The following is a 14454-nucleotide window of genomic DNA, read 5'->3' on the forward strand; positions in this document are numbered from 1 at the left end:
ACAAATAAATAACCTAACTCTACACCTAAAGCAACTAGAGAAGGAAGAAATGAAGAACCCCAGGGTTAGTAGAAGGAAAGAAATCTTAAAAATTAGGGCAGAAATAAATGCACAGGAAACTAAAGAGACCATAGCAAAAATCAACAAAGCTAAAGCTGGTTTTTTGAAAAAATAAACAAAATTGACAAACCATTAGCAAGACTCATTAAGAAACAGAGAAGAACCAAATAACAAAATTAGAAATGAAAATGGAGAGATCACAACAGACAACACTTAAATACAAAGGATCATAAGAGACTACTATCAGCAGCTCTATGCCAATAAAATGGACAACTTGGATGAAATGGACAAATTCTTAGAAAAGTATAACTTTCCAAAACTGAACCAGGAAGAAATAGAAGATCTTAACAGACCCATCACAAGCAAGGAAATCGAAACTGTAATCAAAAATCTTCCAGCAAACAAAAGCCCCAGGACCAGATGGCTTCACAGCTGAATTCTACCAAAAATTTAGAGAAGAGCTAACACCTATCTTACTCAAACTCTTCCAGAAAATTTCAGATGAAGGTAAACTTCCAAACTCATTCTATGAGGCCACCATCACCCTAATTCCAAAACCAGCCATAGATGCCTCTTCTTATGAGGACACTAATCCAGTCTGACTAGGGCTCCACCCTTGTAACTTCATTTTACTTGAATTAGTTTCTTACTCCAAATACAGCAAAACTGTGTATTGGAGCTTTAACATATGAATGAGAGGGTGGGGCACATACAAACAGTATATAAATTTATATACTCTTTGAAAACAACAATTATCATATACATGCAAAGCTTTATGGATAGCCCAAGTTCCACAGAGAAACCCTAGCTCTACTTAATCATACCAAGATTCTAGCTCTTTATCATACAGAAACTAATAAATGTGAAATGGAACACAAAGAGAATAATGTACTTGGTTTCTTAGGCTTTTTTTGGTGCACTTCTCTTAAAAACATTATATTCTAAGAAACCACCAGTCATAGTAGAAATAAGGCACCATGGTGTGTCACCAGATTACCAGAGCCTACCCATATTATATAATTCCTGTTGTAGAAAATGGTTGTAAGGAAATGGTTGTAATATTTAACATTAGCTTTCTTACTTGTTTAACATTAGCTTTCTTACTTGTTATAAGCACATACTATATTATAGCCTTAGGACATATTTTGTAGTCTTATTATAAACAAATGTGATATATAAACATATATATAAGTTCTCTATATATTATTTCAATATGGTTTATAAAATTTATTTCACTTGCTTAAGCAAAAATATAGTAGGGTTTTTAGGACATCCTTGATATATAGAAAGATGATAGATATCAGTTTGATGTATAGCATGGTAAAAAATTAAGACGTCATCAAAATGGTGAAATAGTTCATTCCTGACTTCAGTATCCCTTAGAAGAAGACCACCTAGCAACTATCTATAAATAAGACGCAGTTTGAAAGTCTGGGAACACAGGTGAAGTGAAGCACACTTTTACACCAGAGAGACCAAGAAGGACCACATTAGAAGTGTAAGATGAACAACCAAACTGATAGCATTTTTCCTCCCTTAGAAGAGAATCCAAGGTGAACATCCAGCTCTCCCACCATTGTGGATTGCTTCCTAGGAGACCCATTCGAGTTTTCCTTCATGGGTATTTCAGGGGTAATCTATAGGGCTTGGCCATTGGGGATGAAACAGAAAAAGGGGACAGGATTTACAGTAACCAGCACTTGACTCGTGGTAGACCAAGTTCCTGCTCAGAGTAGTGCCCAAGTAGATGCCAACCAGTGGCTGTTCACATTTGCTGACCCTGTATGGCCAGGGATATCCGGGTACAGCTCTGCCTGATACAGTACCCCAGACAATGAGCCTTGCCAGCCTTGGAACCTTTTCCACCACCTGCCTGTGTAGGAAAGCTAATTCATATCCCCATCTAATGCTGAATACAGCTTCCAGCTCCCCCAGCAAGGAAACCTAACCAGGTTCCTAGAAGCTGTGTAGCCCATCCTGCAGCCTCACTTACAATGGCACTTGAGCCCAGAGAACCTAGACAGCAACACTGTCTATCTGCAAAGCTAAGCCACTGGCTTAGTAGTCTTATCTAATGTGGAAGCTCAGTCACAATTCTGCCTGATTTAGGTCCCCAAAAAGTCTATCCCATCTTGGACTTTTTCTGCCACCCCAATAATTCATGGCACCATCTACTGGTAAGTGTAGTACTCAGTAGAGTCTGAATAAAAAGCATGACCAGAAGATCTAGGTAACTGCAGAACTCATCCTATAGACACACTTGGCTTCCAGTCCTGTCCAGTCCCAGCCAGCAGCAGCCTCTTGACCTCAGAGCTCAGGCAGTATCCTTACCCAAAAAAGAGACCCTGATAGCAAGTTCCACCTGCCCAAGAACACTACCAGCTGACCTGTCCAAAACCCCAAGCTGAGCTAATAGACAACAGACTGTCTCTGCCAAGGCCAACATATAAAGTCTAGAAAAGAAGTCCATTTACTCGAATGCACAGATACCAACACAAAAATCAAAGATCATGAAAATCAGTTAAATATAATACTACCAAAGGAAACTAATAAAGCTCCAATACTGCTTATAACAAAATGGAGATGTGTGAACTGTCCTAACACAGAATTCATAAAAGTCCTTTTTAAGTTAACTACAAAAGGACACAGAAAGACAACTGTATAGAAGTCAGAAAACAGACATGACCAAAACAAATTCAGCAAAGAAATATAAACCATTAAAAGAAAAAAGAAGAATCATAGAACTGAAGAATTCAATAGACAACTGCAGCAGCAGACTTGACCATACAGAAGAATCAGTAAGCTAGAAAACAGGTCATTTGAAATTATCCAGTCAGAGAAATTATCCAGCAAAAAGAAATTATCCAGCAAAAAGAAAAAGAATGAAAAAGTGAAGAAATCCTGTGGAATTTATGGGACACCATCAGAAAAAATATTATCCCCACTATGGAAATCCCAGAAGGATAAGTCAAGGAAAAAGGGACAGAAAGTTTATTAAAGGCAGTAATGGCTAAAACTCCTCGGGAGAGATATGGACATAGATTCCTGCTTTGCAGGTGGATTCTTTACCTGCTGAGCTATCAGGGAAGACCCCATGAAGGGCTACACTAAAACACATAATTAAGTTTTCAAAGGTCAGAGACAGGTTCCAGTTCAAGTGGGCAATGTAGAAAGACCCTGAACTCACCTCCTCCCCTGGGCACACTGATCTACAGCATACAGAATGATTTTTTCAGGACAGAACCCCCAAAATAACTGAGCACCTCCTACACATTGGATAAATGAGAAAAAAGAAAACCACATCAAAGTAGGTAGGAAAGGATAAGACACAATCTCACCATAAACCTCTCCCCTAGCACAGTGATTCACATTTAATAGGGAACTGAAAACCCAAGCTTCTCCCTGAAGGAAAAAGTGTTTGAACCCCATTGGACACTCCAACTTTTAATTCCTGAACCTGAGAGATGAGCCCTGGCAAAAGTCCAACTTTGAAAGCTAACAGGGCTTGTGTCCACGAGACGCACAAGGCTATAGCAAACTTGAGAAATAGTTTTAATGGGCTTGCACACAAAGACCACCCACCCAAAGGCCCAATGCAGGGACAGATGCCTGAAAAGGCCTACATAGACATTTCTCCAAAGAAGACATGCAGATAGCCAATAAACACATGAAACATTGCTCATTATCAGAGAAATGCAAATCAAAACTGCAATGAGATATCACCTCACACCAGTCAGAATGGCCATCATCAAAAAATCTACAAACAATAAATGCTGGAGAGGATGTGAAGAAAAGTGAGCCCTCCTGCACAGCTGGTAGGAATGCAAATTGATGCAGCCACTATGGAGAACAGTATGGAGATTCTGTGAAAAACTAGGAATAAAACTACTGTATGATCAGCAATCCCACTCTTGGGTCTATATCTGGGGAAAAACCATGGTTTGAAAGAATACATTCACCCCAGTGTTCATTGCAGCACTATTTACAATAGCAAGGACATGGAAGCAACCTAGATGGCCTTTGATGATTGGATAAAGAAGTTGTAGTACACATATACAATTGAATATTACTCAGCCATAAAAAGAACAAGTATGAGTCAGTTGATCTGAAATGGTGAATGTATAGCCTCTTATACAGAGTGAAAGTTGCTTAGTTGTGTCTGACTCTTTGTGACCCCATGGACTATACAGTCCATGGAATCCTCCAGGCCAGAATACTAGACTGGGTAGCCTTTCCCTTTTCCAGGGGGGATCTTCCCAACCCAGGGATCGAACCCAGGTCTCCTGCATTCCAGGTAGATTCTTTACCAGCTGAGCCACAAGGGAAGCCCAAGAATACTGGGGTGGGTAGCCTATCCCTTCTCCAGCAGATCTTCCCAACCCAGGAATCAAACCGCGGTCTCCTGCATTGCAGGCAGATTTTTTACCAACTGAACTATCAGGGAAGACCTACAGAGTGAAGTAAGTCAAAAAGAGAAAAGCAAATATTGTGTATTAGTTCATCTATGTGAAACTTAGAAAATGGTACTGATGAACCTACCTGCAGGGAAGGAATGGAGACATAGACGCAAAGAACAAACTTGCAGACACAGCAGGGGACGGAGATGGTGGGATGAAGGAAGAAAGTAGCACTGATGTGTATACTCACTGCCATGTGTAAAATAGCTAGCTAGTGGGAAGCCGTGGTATAACACAGGAAGCTCAGCCTGGTGCTCTGCAACAGCCTGGGTGGGATCGGTGGGGAATGGGAGGGAGGCCCACGAGGGAGGGGTTTTTACATACATGTATATATGTGTATACATATATGTAAATACACACATACGTAGTACAGCAGAACCAACACAACATTATAAAGCAATTATCCTTCAGTTTTAAAAAAAAAATGAAATTTGAACATTTTCTAACATCATACACAAAAATAAAATGGATAAAGACCTAAATGTAAGATTAGATATGACAAATCTCTTAGAAGAAGACATGGGCAGAACACTGACATAAATTGCAGCAATATCTTTTTTTAATTCATCTCCTAGAATAATGGCAATAGAAACAGGACCTCACTAAACTTAAAAGCTCTTGTACAGCAAAGGAGGCCATAAACAAAGAAAAGGGCAGTCCACAGAACATGAGAAAATATCTGCAAAGGAAGTGACCAACACAGGATTAATCTCCAAAATAAACAGCTCATGCAGCTCTGTTATCAAAAAAGCAAAACAGTCAAACACTGGCAGAAGATCTAAATAGATACTTCTTCAAAGAACATATACAGATGGCCAAAAAGGAAAGAAAAGATGCTCAAGATCACTAACTACGAAAGAAATGCAAATCAAATCTACAGTGAGATAGCGCCTCATACCAGAATGGCCATCATGAGAAAGTGTACAAACGGTGAGTGCCGGAAAGGCGACTCTCATGTACTGTTAGTGGAAATGTAAATTGGAACAACCTCTCTGGAGAACAGTGTGGAGGTTCCTTAAAAAACTAAACATCAAAATACCTTATGACCCAGCAATCCCACTCCTGGGCATATATCTGAAGAAAATCATAATTTGAAAAGGTACATGCACCCTGTTCATTGCAGCACTATTTACAATAGCCACGATATGGAAGCAACCTAAATGTCCATCAACAGAGGAATGGATAAAGAAGATATAGTACATACATACAATGGAATATTACTCAGCCATAGAAGGAACAAAGTAATACCATTTGCAGCAACATGGATGGTCCTAGAGATGATCGTACTAAGTGAAGCAAGTCAGAGAAGGATATCTTACAATATTGCTTTTATGTGGAATCTAAAAAATATGGCACAAGTGAATGTATTTACAAAACAGACTTTCAAAAACTTATGGTTATCAAAGGGGAAATGTGATGTAAGGGAGGGATAAATTAGGAGTTTGGGATTACCGTATACACACCACTACACATAAAATATATACCCAATAGGGACCTACTGTATAGCACAGAGAATTCTGCTCAGTATTCTGTAGTAAACCTATATAGGAAAAAAATCTGAAAAAGAAGGAATATTTGTATATGTATAAGTGAATCACTTTGCGGTCCACCTGAAACTAACACAACATTGTAGATCAACTACTCCAATAAAATTACAAACTCAGAACTGAGAGCAGCTTCCAAATAGCAAGGAAAGCCATAGTTTCAAAAGGTCCCTTTCACACCTGACTAAAAATACTAAATTTCTTCCATAATTTCAATTCTGGGGGAAAAAAAAACACAAGACCTAAAAAATACACTACCTATAGCTTCTTACAGACATCTCTGCTGTTAATCTAGGAAACATGTCACCACTAGAAAATGCAAAGGTTCCACTCTGTGTGGTGCTAGAGCAATCTTTTGACTTCATTGTTCTGTTGGTTTTTTTTTTTTCTGGTGGAGTAGTTGATTTACAATGTGTCAGTTTCTGGTGTACGGCAAAGTGGTTCATTTATACATATACACATACTATTTCAGACTCTGACTGAAGATACAGATCATATCATCATCATAAGCAGGGCTTCCAAGGTGGCACTTACGGTGAAGAATCTTTCTGCCAGTGCAGGAGACACAAGAGACACAGGGTCAATCCCTGGGTGAAAAGATCTCCTGGAGTAGGAAATAGCACCCCACTCCAGTATTCTTGCCTGGAAAATTTCATGGGCAGAGGAGCCTGGTGGGCTGTAGTCCGCGGGACATGACTAAGCACACACATGCACACATTTCAATCAATGTAGGAAAAAACCTTTAACACGAACGCCCGTTCTTGATAAAAACTCAACAAATTAGGTATAAAAATAACATGCCTCAACATGATAAAGGCCACATATAACAGGACCACATGTGTATGCATTGGTCTCTCAGTCGTGTCCGACTCTTTGTGACCCCAGGGACTGTCGCCCACCAGGCTCCTCTGTCCATGGAATTCTCCACGCAGGACTACTGGAGTGAGTTGCCTTTCATTTAACATCAAAATCTATAGTGACAGGTTGGAAGCTTTTCTGCTAAGATCAGAAACAAGAGAAGAGTGCTCATTCTCACCACTCTTATTCAACATAGTATTAGAAGCCTTAGCCAGAGCAGTCAGGCAAAGGATGAAACTGCCTCTATTTGTAAATGACATTATTTTATATAGAGAAAATCCTAAAGACTCTACCTAAAAACTGCTGGTGAATTCAGTGAATTCGGTAAAGTTCTTTGATACCAAAATCAGTATACAAAATTCAGTAATGTTCCTATATACTAACAACAAATTATCTGAAGAATAAAATAATTCCATTTATAATAATATCAAAAAGAATAAAATACTTGGAAATAAATCTATCCAAGGAGGTAAAAGATCCATATGTTGATAACTATAAGGCATTGATGAAAGAAATTAAAGACAAAGGTATTCCATGTTCATGATTTATAAGTATTGATACTGTTAAAATGTCCAAAGCCATCTATAGATTCACTGCGATCTCTGTCAAGATTCCAATGGCATTTTTCATACTGATAAAAAAACCATTCTGAAATTTGTATGGAACCACAAAGACCATGCAGAGTCAAAGCAATCCTAAGGGAGAACAATAAAGCAGGAGGTGTCTTCATTTCCTTATTTCATATTATATTACAAAGCTGTAGTAATCAAAACAGTGTGGTCCTGGCATTAAAAACAAGCACACAGCCCAATGGAATGGACTCTAGAACCCAGAAATAAATCCAGGTGTACATATTTGATAAGGGAGCCAAGAATACCCAGTGGAGAAAAGATACTTTTCTTTATAAATGGTTCTGGGGAAATGTAATATTTACATGCAAAAGACAAACTAGATCCCTGTCTTATATCATTCACAAAAATTACTCTAAATGGATTAAAGACCAGAAACCATAAAATTCTTAGAATAAAACACAGGGTAAAAGTTCACTGATATGTGTCTTGTCATAGATCCCTTTTGGATGTGATACCTAAAGCACAAACAACAAAATAAACAAATGGGCCCACATCAAACTAAAAAAGCATCTGCACAATCAAGGAAATAATCAAAATGATGTAAAAGCAAGCTCTGACTCATACAACCCAGTAGCAAAAAAAGAAAAAAACTAATTTAAAAAATGGGCAAAGGACCTGAATAGACGTTGTTCCAAACAAGGTATTTAAATGCCCCACAGCTGTATGAAAAGATGCTCGACACCACTAATTATGAGGAAATGCACGTCAAACCCACCCGGAGGCGTATCAAAAGAGCGTTTGTCTGCTCGGCTGTGTCCGACTCTCTGTGACCCCATGGACTGCAGCCCGCCAGGCTCCCTGTCCATGGAATTTCCCAGGCAGGAATACTCGAGTGGGTTGCCATTTCCTACTGCAGGGGATCTTCTTGACTCGGATCAAACCCGCGTCTCCTGCTTGGCAGGTGGATTCTTTACCAAGGCACCATCTGGAGAATGGCTATTATTGAAAAGGCAAAAGTATTGACAAGGATGTGGAGGAAAAAGAACTCTTGTGCACTGTTGGTGGCAGTGTAAATTGGTGCAGCCAGTGTTATTTACAGTATTTGCAGTATTATTTACATCAGCCAAGACATGTCCATCAGTGGGTGAATGGGTAAAGAAAATGTGATATATATATTTACACACACACACAATGGGATAGTATGGAATGGTATTCACCCATTAAAAAAAAGGAAATCCTACCACTTGCAAAAACATGGATGGATCCTTAAGGGCTTTTGCAAAGTTAGACAGAGAAAAGCAGACACTATGATCTGATATGTGTATTCTTTAAAAAAAAACAAAACAAAACATTAAAGATGAGATTGGTAGTTCCCAGAGGCAGGGCGTAGATGTGGGGGAATTGGATAAAATGGTCAAAGGTTAAAACTTGTAGTACAATAGAAGTTCTGGGTGTATAATGCACTGCATGCTGACTGTAGTCAACACTTACATTGTATATTTGAAAGTTGCTAAGAAAGAAATCTTTTGATCACAAAAAAATTTTGAATCTTATGTGGTGACACATTAATTTATTGTGGTAATCATTTCACAGTATTTATATACATCGTGTCATTTCTTTGCATAACTTCAGTTCAGTTCAGTTGCTCAGTTGTGTCCGACTCTTTGCGACCCCACGGACTGCAGCTTGCCAGGCCTCCCTGCCCATCACCAACTCCCGGAGTTTACCCAGACTCATGTCCATTGAGTCGGTGATTCCATCTAACCATCTCATCCTCTGTCATCCCCTTCTCCTCCTGCCTTCAATCTTTCCCAGCATCAGGGTCTTTTCAAATGAGTCAGCTCTTTGCATCAGGTGGCCAAAACATTTGGAGTTTCAGCTTCAACATCAGTCCTTCCAATGAACACTCAGGACTGATCTTTAGGATGGACTGGTTGGATCTCCTTGCAGTCCAAGGGACTCTCAAGAGTCTTCTCCAACACCACAGTTCAAAAGCATCAATTCTTCGGCACTCAGCTTTCTTCACAGTCCAACTCTCACATCCATACATGACTACTGGAAAAACCATAGCCTTGACTAGACGGACCTTTGTTGGCAAAGTAACGTCTCTGCTTTTTAATATGCTGTCTAGGTTGGTCATAACTTTCCTTCCAAGGAGTTAACGTCTTTTAACTGTATACCTTAAACTTATACAATGTTATGTCAATTATGTCTGAATATGATTGACAAGTCATTAAATGCCAAGTTTTAATATATGAGACATCAAAATAATGAACTGAAAATTCATACAGCGTTTTGTATTCCCCATAACTCAAGCACCTATTTATACAATGTCTGAAATTCTTTTATTTCACTGATAAATTATGAAGTAATTATTCAATAGCCAGGCAGAATTATAAATATAAATTTTCTTGCAGAGGTTCAGCATGTATAATGTCTGGAAATATTATTGGTTTTGTTGCCTTAACCAGTTATTTTTTTATGGCTAGCTTTGTGTGGTTTGTAATGTCTGTGATTAACATTTCCCTTCTGGTAAGGTATTTTATTAATAAAATTATAAGAACAGTATTGTAAGTTACTGGAGAAGGTACTTACTTCACAGCTGAAAAAAACTGATCTAGTATGGGTAGTTAAGAGCAGGGGCCCTGGGGCCAGCCCATTGTGTGTGAATTCTAACTCTGCCTCCAGTGGCCTCTGTGTGAATCTAGGGCAAGTTAATTGTTTTATTTATCTGTGACTCTTTTTCCCCACCTGTTAAATGGAGATGGATATGTAGAATATCTCCTGGCATGTTACAAGATTAAATGTTAACATATATGAGACTTGAAGCCAAGCCTGGCACGTGATAGGTGTCATTGTATGGTTCATGAGTGACATGTTGCATTAAAACTGTCTTGATTGCATCTCAAGTGCAGTTCTTAAGAACAGCATTTTAGGGATGTTTGAATTCATTCCAAGGTATTAAATGCTTTAAATGGTATCCTGCCCTGCCCCCAACCCAGGCTTAAAATAAAAAACTTTAAACTTCTTAACTCCCTATCAGAATTAGATACTAAAATTCCCACTTACTCTTTGCTTATAAGCCTTTCCTGACCTAATGGGGCCTGTTGGGTAAGGTTCCTCTCCCGCTGCCCCATCCCCTCTGACACATAGGTCGCCAGGTTACCCTTGTCAGCGCTGGCCCCATTGAGCTCCTAGAAGCTGTTGGAGGCTCGTTATCCCCATGATAAACTCTTAACCGTAATGTGGTGTTTTTAATTTGCAGATGATACAGCAGACACACCAGGTAGTAGAAACCGAGCAAAACAAAGAAATTGAGAAATGGAGAAGACTTGCACAGCTGAAGAATCGGGAGCTGGACAAGTTCCGAACGGAGTTGGACTCGATCTTGGACGTTCTCCGAGAGCTGCATCGGCAGGGCGTGGTTGTGCCAGCTACTCTGGCAGAAGTGAACGCACCAGAGTATTAGTAGAAACTCACATGTCACGTGACCTCACAGAGAGGCCTGCAGATGGCTGGGGTCCCTGTCAGAAGGAGGCTTTTGAAAAAAGTGATCCAGTATGTTGCTGGAACACAAGAACAACATTTCAAAATAAATTATATTTTACCAGTTAGGGGAAAATAAAAGCAGCATTAATGGTGTATTTTACTGGAAAAAATTAGTTATCAACATTTTAAATAATTTACTGACAGTCCCTTTATGGCAGATGATTAGAACTGGTGTTATTTATTGCAAAAGGCCTCACTTACACACTAGATATGGGAGGACAACAAAATTGCAGATACTTGGCCATTATTGACTCGGTGTGTATTTTTAATTCTTGCCCAGAAGAACAGCTCCTCTTTCTCACAGAAATGGGGCAATGTGAGCACTGTGGCTCAGACAGTCACCGGTGTAATAGTGCTTCATGTTCATTCTGACGAGTAGGTAGATAGTGAACTATCGTGTTCTCCCAGATTTCCACCTCTAGGTGCCTCATTTTGCACCTGATGCAAGGTGAAAGGTATACATCACAAGTAATAGGGGAATTTGATTTATTCAGTTTTGTTTATGCTATGTGTCTCAAATGCCAGTCCCTCTTTTGTAACTCTAAACAGAATGCAACATATTTACTTCATTTAAGAAGTAAATATATGTTCACTAAAGAAATTAAAAGCATGCCAGATTATAAAATAATTAAAAGTAGCCAGATTATTCTCCTACTTCACAGTTCCGTTTCGGAAAGCAGACAATAAGCACGGGAGATACTGGCAAGTGAGAGCTGTCGCTGGGGCGCCCCTTGGTGGCCGCTTTGTTTTCAGCTGTTCTGGCTCACTGCTGTCCGATAGGAGGGTCCTGTGAGCCACGTGTCATTTAAAAATTTTTATAGCCACATTTAAAAAGGTAAAAAGAAACAAATGAAATTAATTTTGGTAATTTATGTGATATAGCTAAAATAATATAAAAATTGGGATTTTACATTCTGTTTTTCATCCCAAGTTTCCAAAATCAGGTAAGTTTTCCATTTACAGCACATCTCAGTTTGAACCAGCCACATTCTAAGTGCTCAATAACCACATGCCAGCAAGTGGAATTCTAGAATAATCATTACAAAGTGAAGTACTTTATAAAGGACATGTGAAGTAGAACTTGGTAAACTTATAGGTAGTAAATGTGAAATGTGGAAATCAAATATAAGGAATACAATTAATGTATGTATTAATGTCCAGCATTTTTAATGTCCTTTTCCTAAGGATAGAAAGCATTAATTATAGTTTGCTATTTTTTTATGTGAAAGAGTTATAAGTTATAAACTATTTTGGTTATTATTTGAGTGTGTTTTGTATACTTTTTATCTGCAAACCTGTTCATTTATAACTGTACCTTCCCTTTGTCTTTTTGACTGACCCTCCATGGGCCATTCATTCTAAGCACAAGCATGGCTGATTCTGAAACACAGATAGTACAGACATCAAACAGATTATCAGTTCCAGAAAAGGGACATCCTGTGTTGATGAGGACTCCGTATTTTGGAATAAGCCGCACATGTGACACAGCTTCAATTTCATTTACAGAGTAAAGGTCCATATCCGCTATCAGAACTGCTAGTTACAGCCACAAACCTCAGAGACCGTATCTCAGCCCTTCGTTTTTGCACTGAGGGTCTAGGATGAGAACACAGATCAACACGTTTAGACCATCTTGAAAAAAAGAAAGGCTTTTATGAAAATTCAAACTCCAGAGACTATCAGTCCTCTTCCACCAGTTCTATCCCCTCACAATGTCATAAGACACCTGCATCCACAGGCTTGCCGGCCCTGGGAAGGGCAAAATTCAAGATTCTGCTCAAGATTCAAGGTTGCTGCTCACACCATTGCTTTTGTGTGAGCAGAGAGGTTACGATCAAATCTATTACTTGTGAGCCCACAGCATTCCATAACTAGCTCTACCCATCAACCCTCAGAAATCCAGGCTTTAATATTAGGGTTCCATTCCATACTGGAAAAATTCTAAATCAGTGACTAAATACCAAGAAGATGGTAGCCAAACCTAAGGGTGCTGATTGGGGAGGTCCAAAATCTACAGGTACCTTATTTAACAAGTCATTTTAATTTTACCCGAGATTAAACACTTAGTAGTTATGCAGTGGCTATCCTACTTTGAAGAACCCCTTAGCAGTGAATGGGCTTCCCTAATAGCTCAGTTGGTAAAGAATCCGCCTGCAATGCAGGGGACCCTAGTTCGATTCCTTGGTCAGGAAGATCCACTGGAGAAGGGATAGTTTACCCACTCCAGTATTCTTGGGCTTCCCTTATGGCTCAGCTGGTAAAGAATTGGCCTGCAGTGCAGGAGACCTGGGTTCGATCCCTGGGTTGGGAAGATCCCCTGGAGAAGGGAAAGGCTACCCACTCCAGTATTGTAGCCTGGAGAATTCCATGGACTGTAAAACCATGGGGTTGCAAAGAGTCGGACGTGACTGAGCGACTTTCTCTTTACTTTAGCAGTGAATGGTTGGTTAGAAGAGTGAAGTTTGAAAGTTTTCTAATCCCTGTGCTGTATGCTAAGTCACTTGAGTTGTGTCCGACTCTGTGACCCTATGGACTGTAGCCCTCCAGGCTCCTGTGTCCATGGGGATTCTCCAGGCAAGAATACTGGAGTGGGTTGCTATGCCCTCCTCCAGGGGATCTTCCCGACCTAGGGATCAAACCGAGTCTGATGTCTTCTGCATTGGTAGGCGGGTTCTTTACCACTAGAGCCAAATCCCTGCTACTGATCATTCTGCTCTAGTATTTGAACCCATTAATTACAGCCTTTTCCAGTTTCTATTGAAGGGTCCTTTAATGAAAAGCACATGTAATCCTTCTCAGCACCTGTTCAGCTAGCTAGTTCCTAGCCCAAACTAACCTGTTTCCTTCTCTCTAAAGCAAAGTATTGGAAGGACTGATGCTGAAGCTGAAACTCCAATACTTTGGACAGCTGATGTGAAGAACTGACTCATTGGAAAAGACCCTGATGCTGGAAAGATTGAAGGCAGGAGAAGGGGACAACAGAGGATGAGATGGTTGGATGGCATCACTGACTCGATGGACGTGAGTTTGAGCAAGCTTCGGGAATTGGTGATGGGCAGGGAAGCCTGGCGTGTTGCATTCCATGGGATTGCAGAGTCGGCACGACTGAGCGACTGAACTGAAAGCAAAGTAGGTCTGGGTTGGTTGAAAGCTTCGATCACAATCACCTAAATAGTGCAAATAGGAGGACTCTTTCCCACCAATGCCTACTTTATAGGACTGTCGTAAGAAAAGTTTGAAGAGCAGCAGCGTCAGGGGATCTATGGAGGAAAGAGGCACCACGTTCCATCCGTGGAATAAAATGGGTTGTTAGTAAATTCAGTGGCAAGATGCTGGACTTCGTGGAAAAGCAGACAAAAAAGGGAGCGTGGCGGTAATTGTACCAGGTAAGCCCCCTTGGAGCACAGAAGAGAA

At 39.9% G+C, this 14454-nt stretch overlaps 1 protein-coding gene across 4 annotated transcripts in view; it reads left to right on the plus strand.

The window, feature by feature from the left end:
* Positions 1-12300, plus strand: part of CEP162 (centrosomal protein 162) — a 105317-nt gene extending 93017 nt beyond the window's left edge. For all 4 annotated transcript variants that reach the window (XM_061130494.1, XM_061130496.1, XM_061130492.1 and 1 more), the window contains one exon: positions 10757-12300. In XM_061130494.1, coding sequence (XP_060986477.1) covers positions 10757-10960 — 204 coding nt within the window. In that variant the 3' untranslated portion in view covers positions 10961-12300. The remainder of the gene's footprint in view (positions 1-10756) is intronic.
* Positions 12301-14454: the final 2154 nt, after the last annotated feature.

Source organism: Dama dama, chromosome 26, assembly GCF_033118175.1.
Source record: "Dama dama isolate Ldn47 chromosome 26, ASM3311817v1, whole genome shotgun sequence".
In the NCBI taxonomy this organism is placed as follows: Eukaryota; Metazoa; Chordata; class Mammalia; order Artiodactyla; family Cervidae; genus Dama; species Dama dama.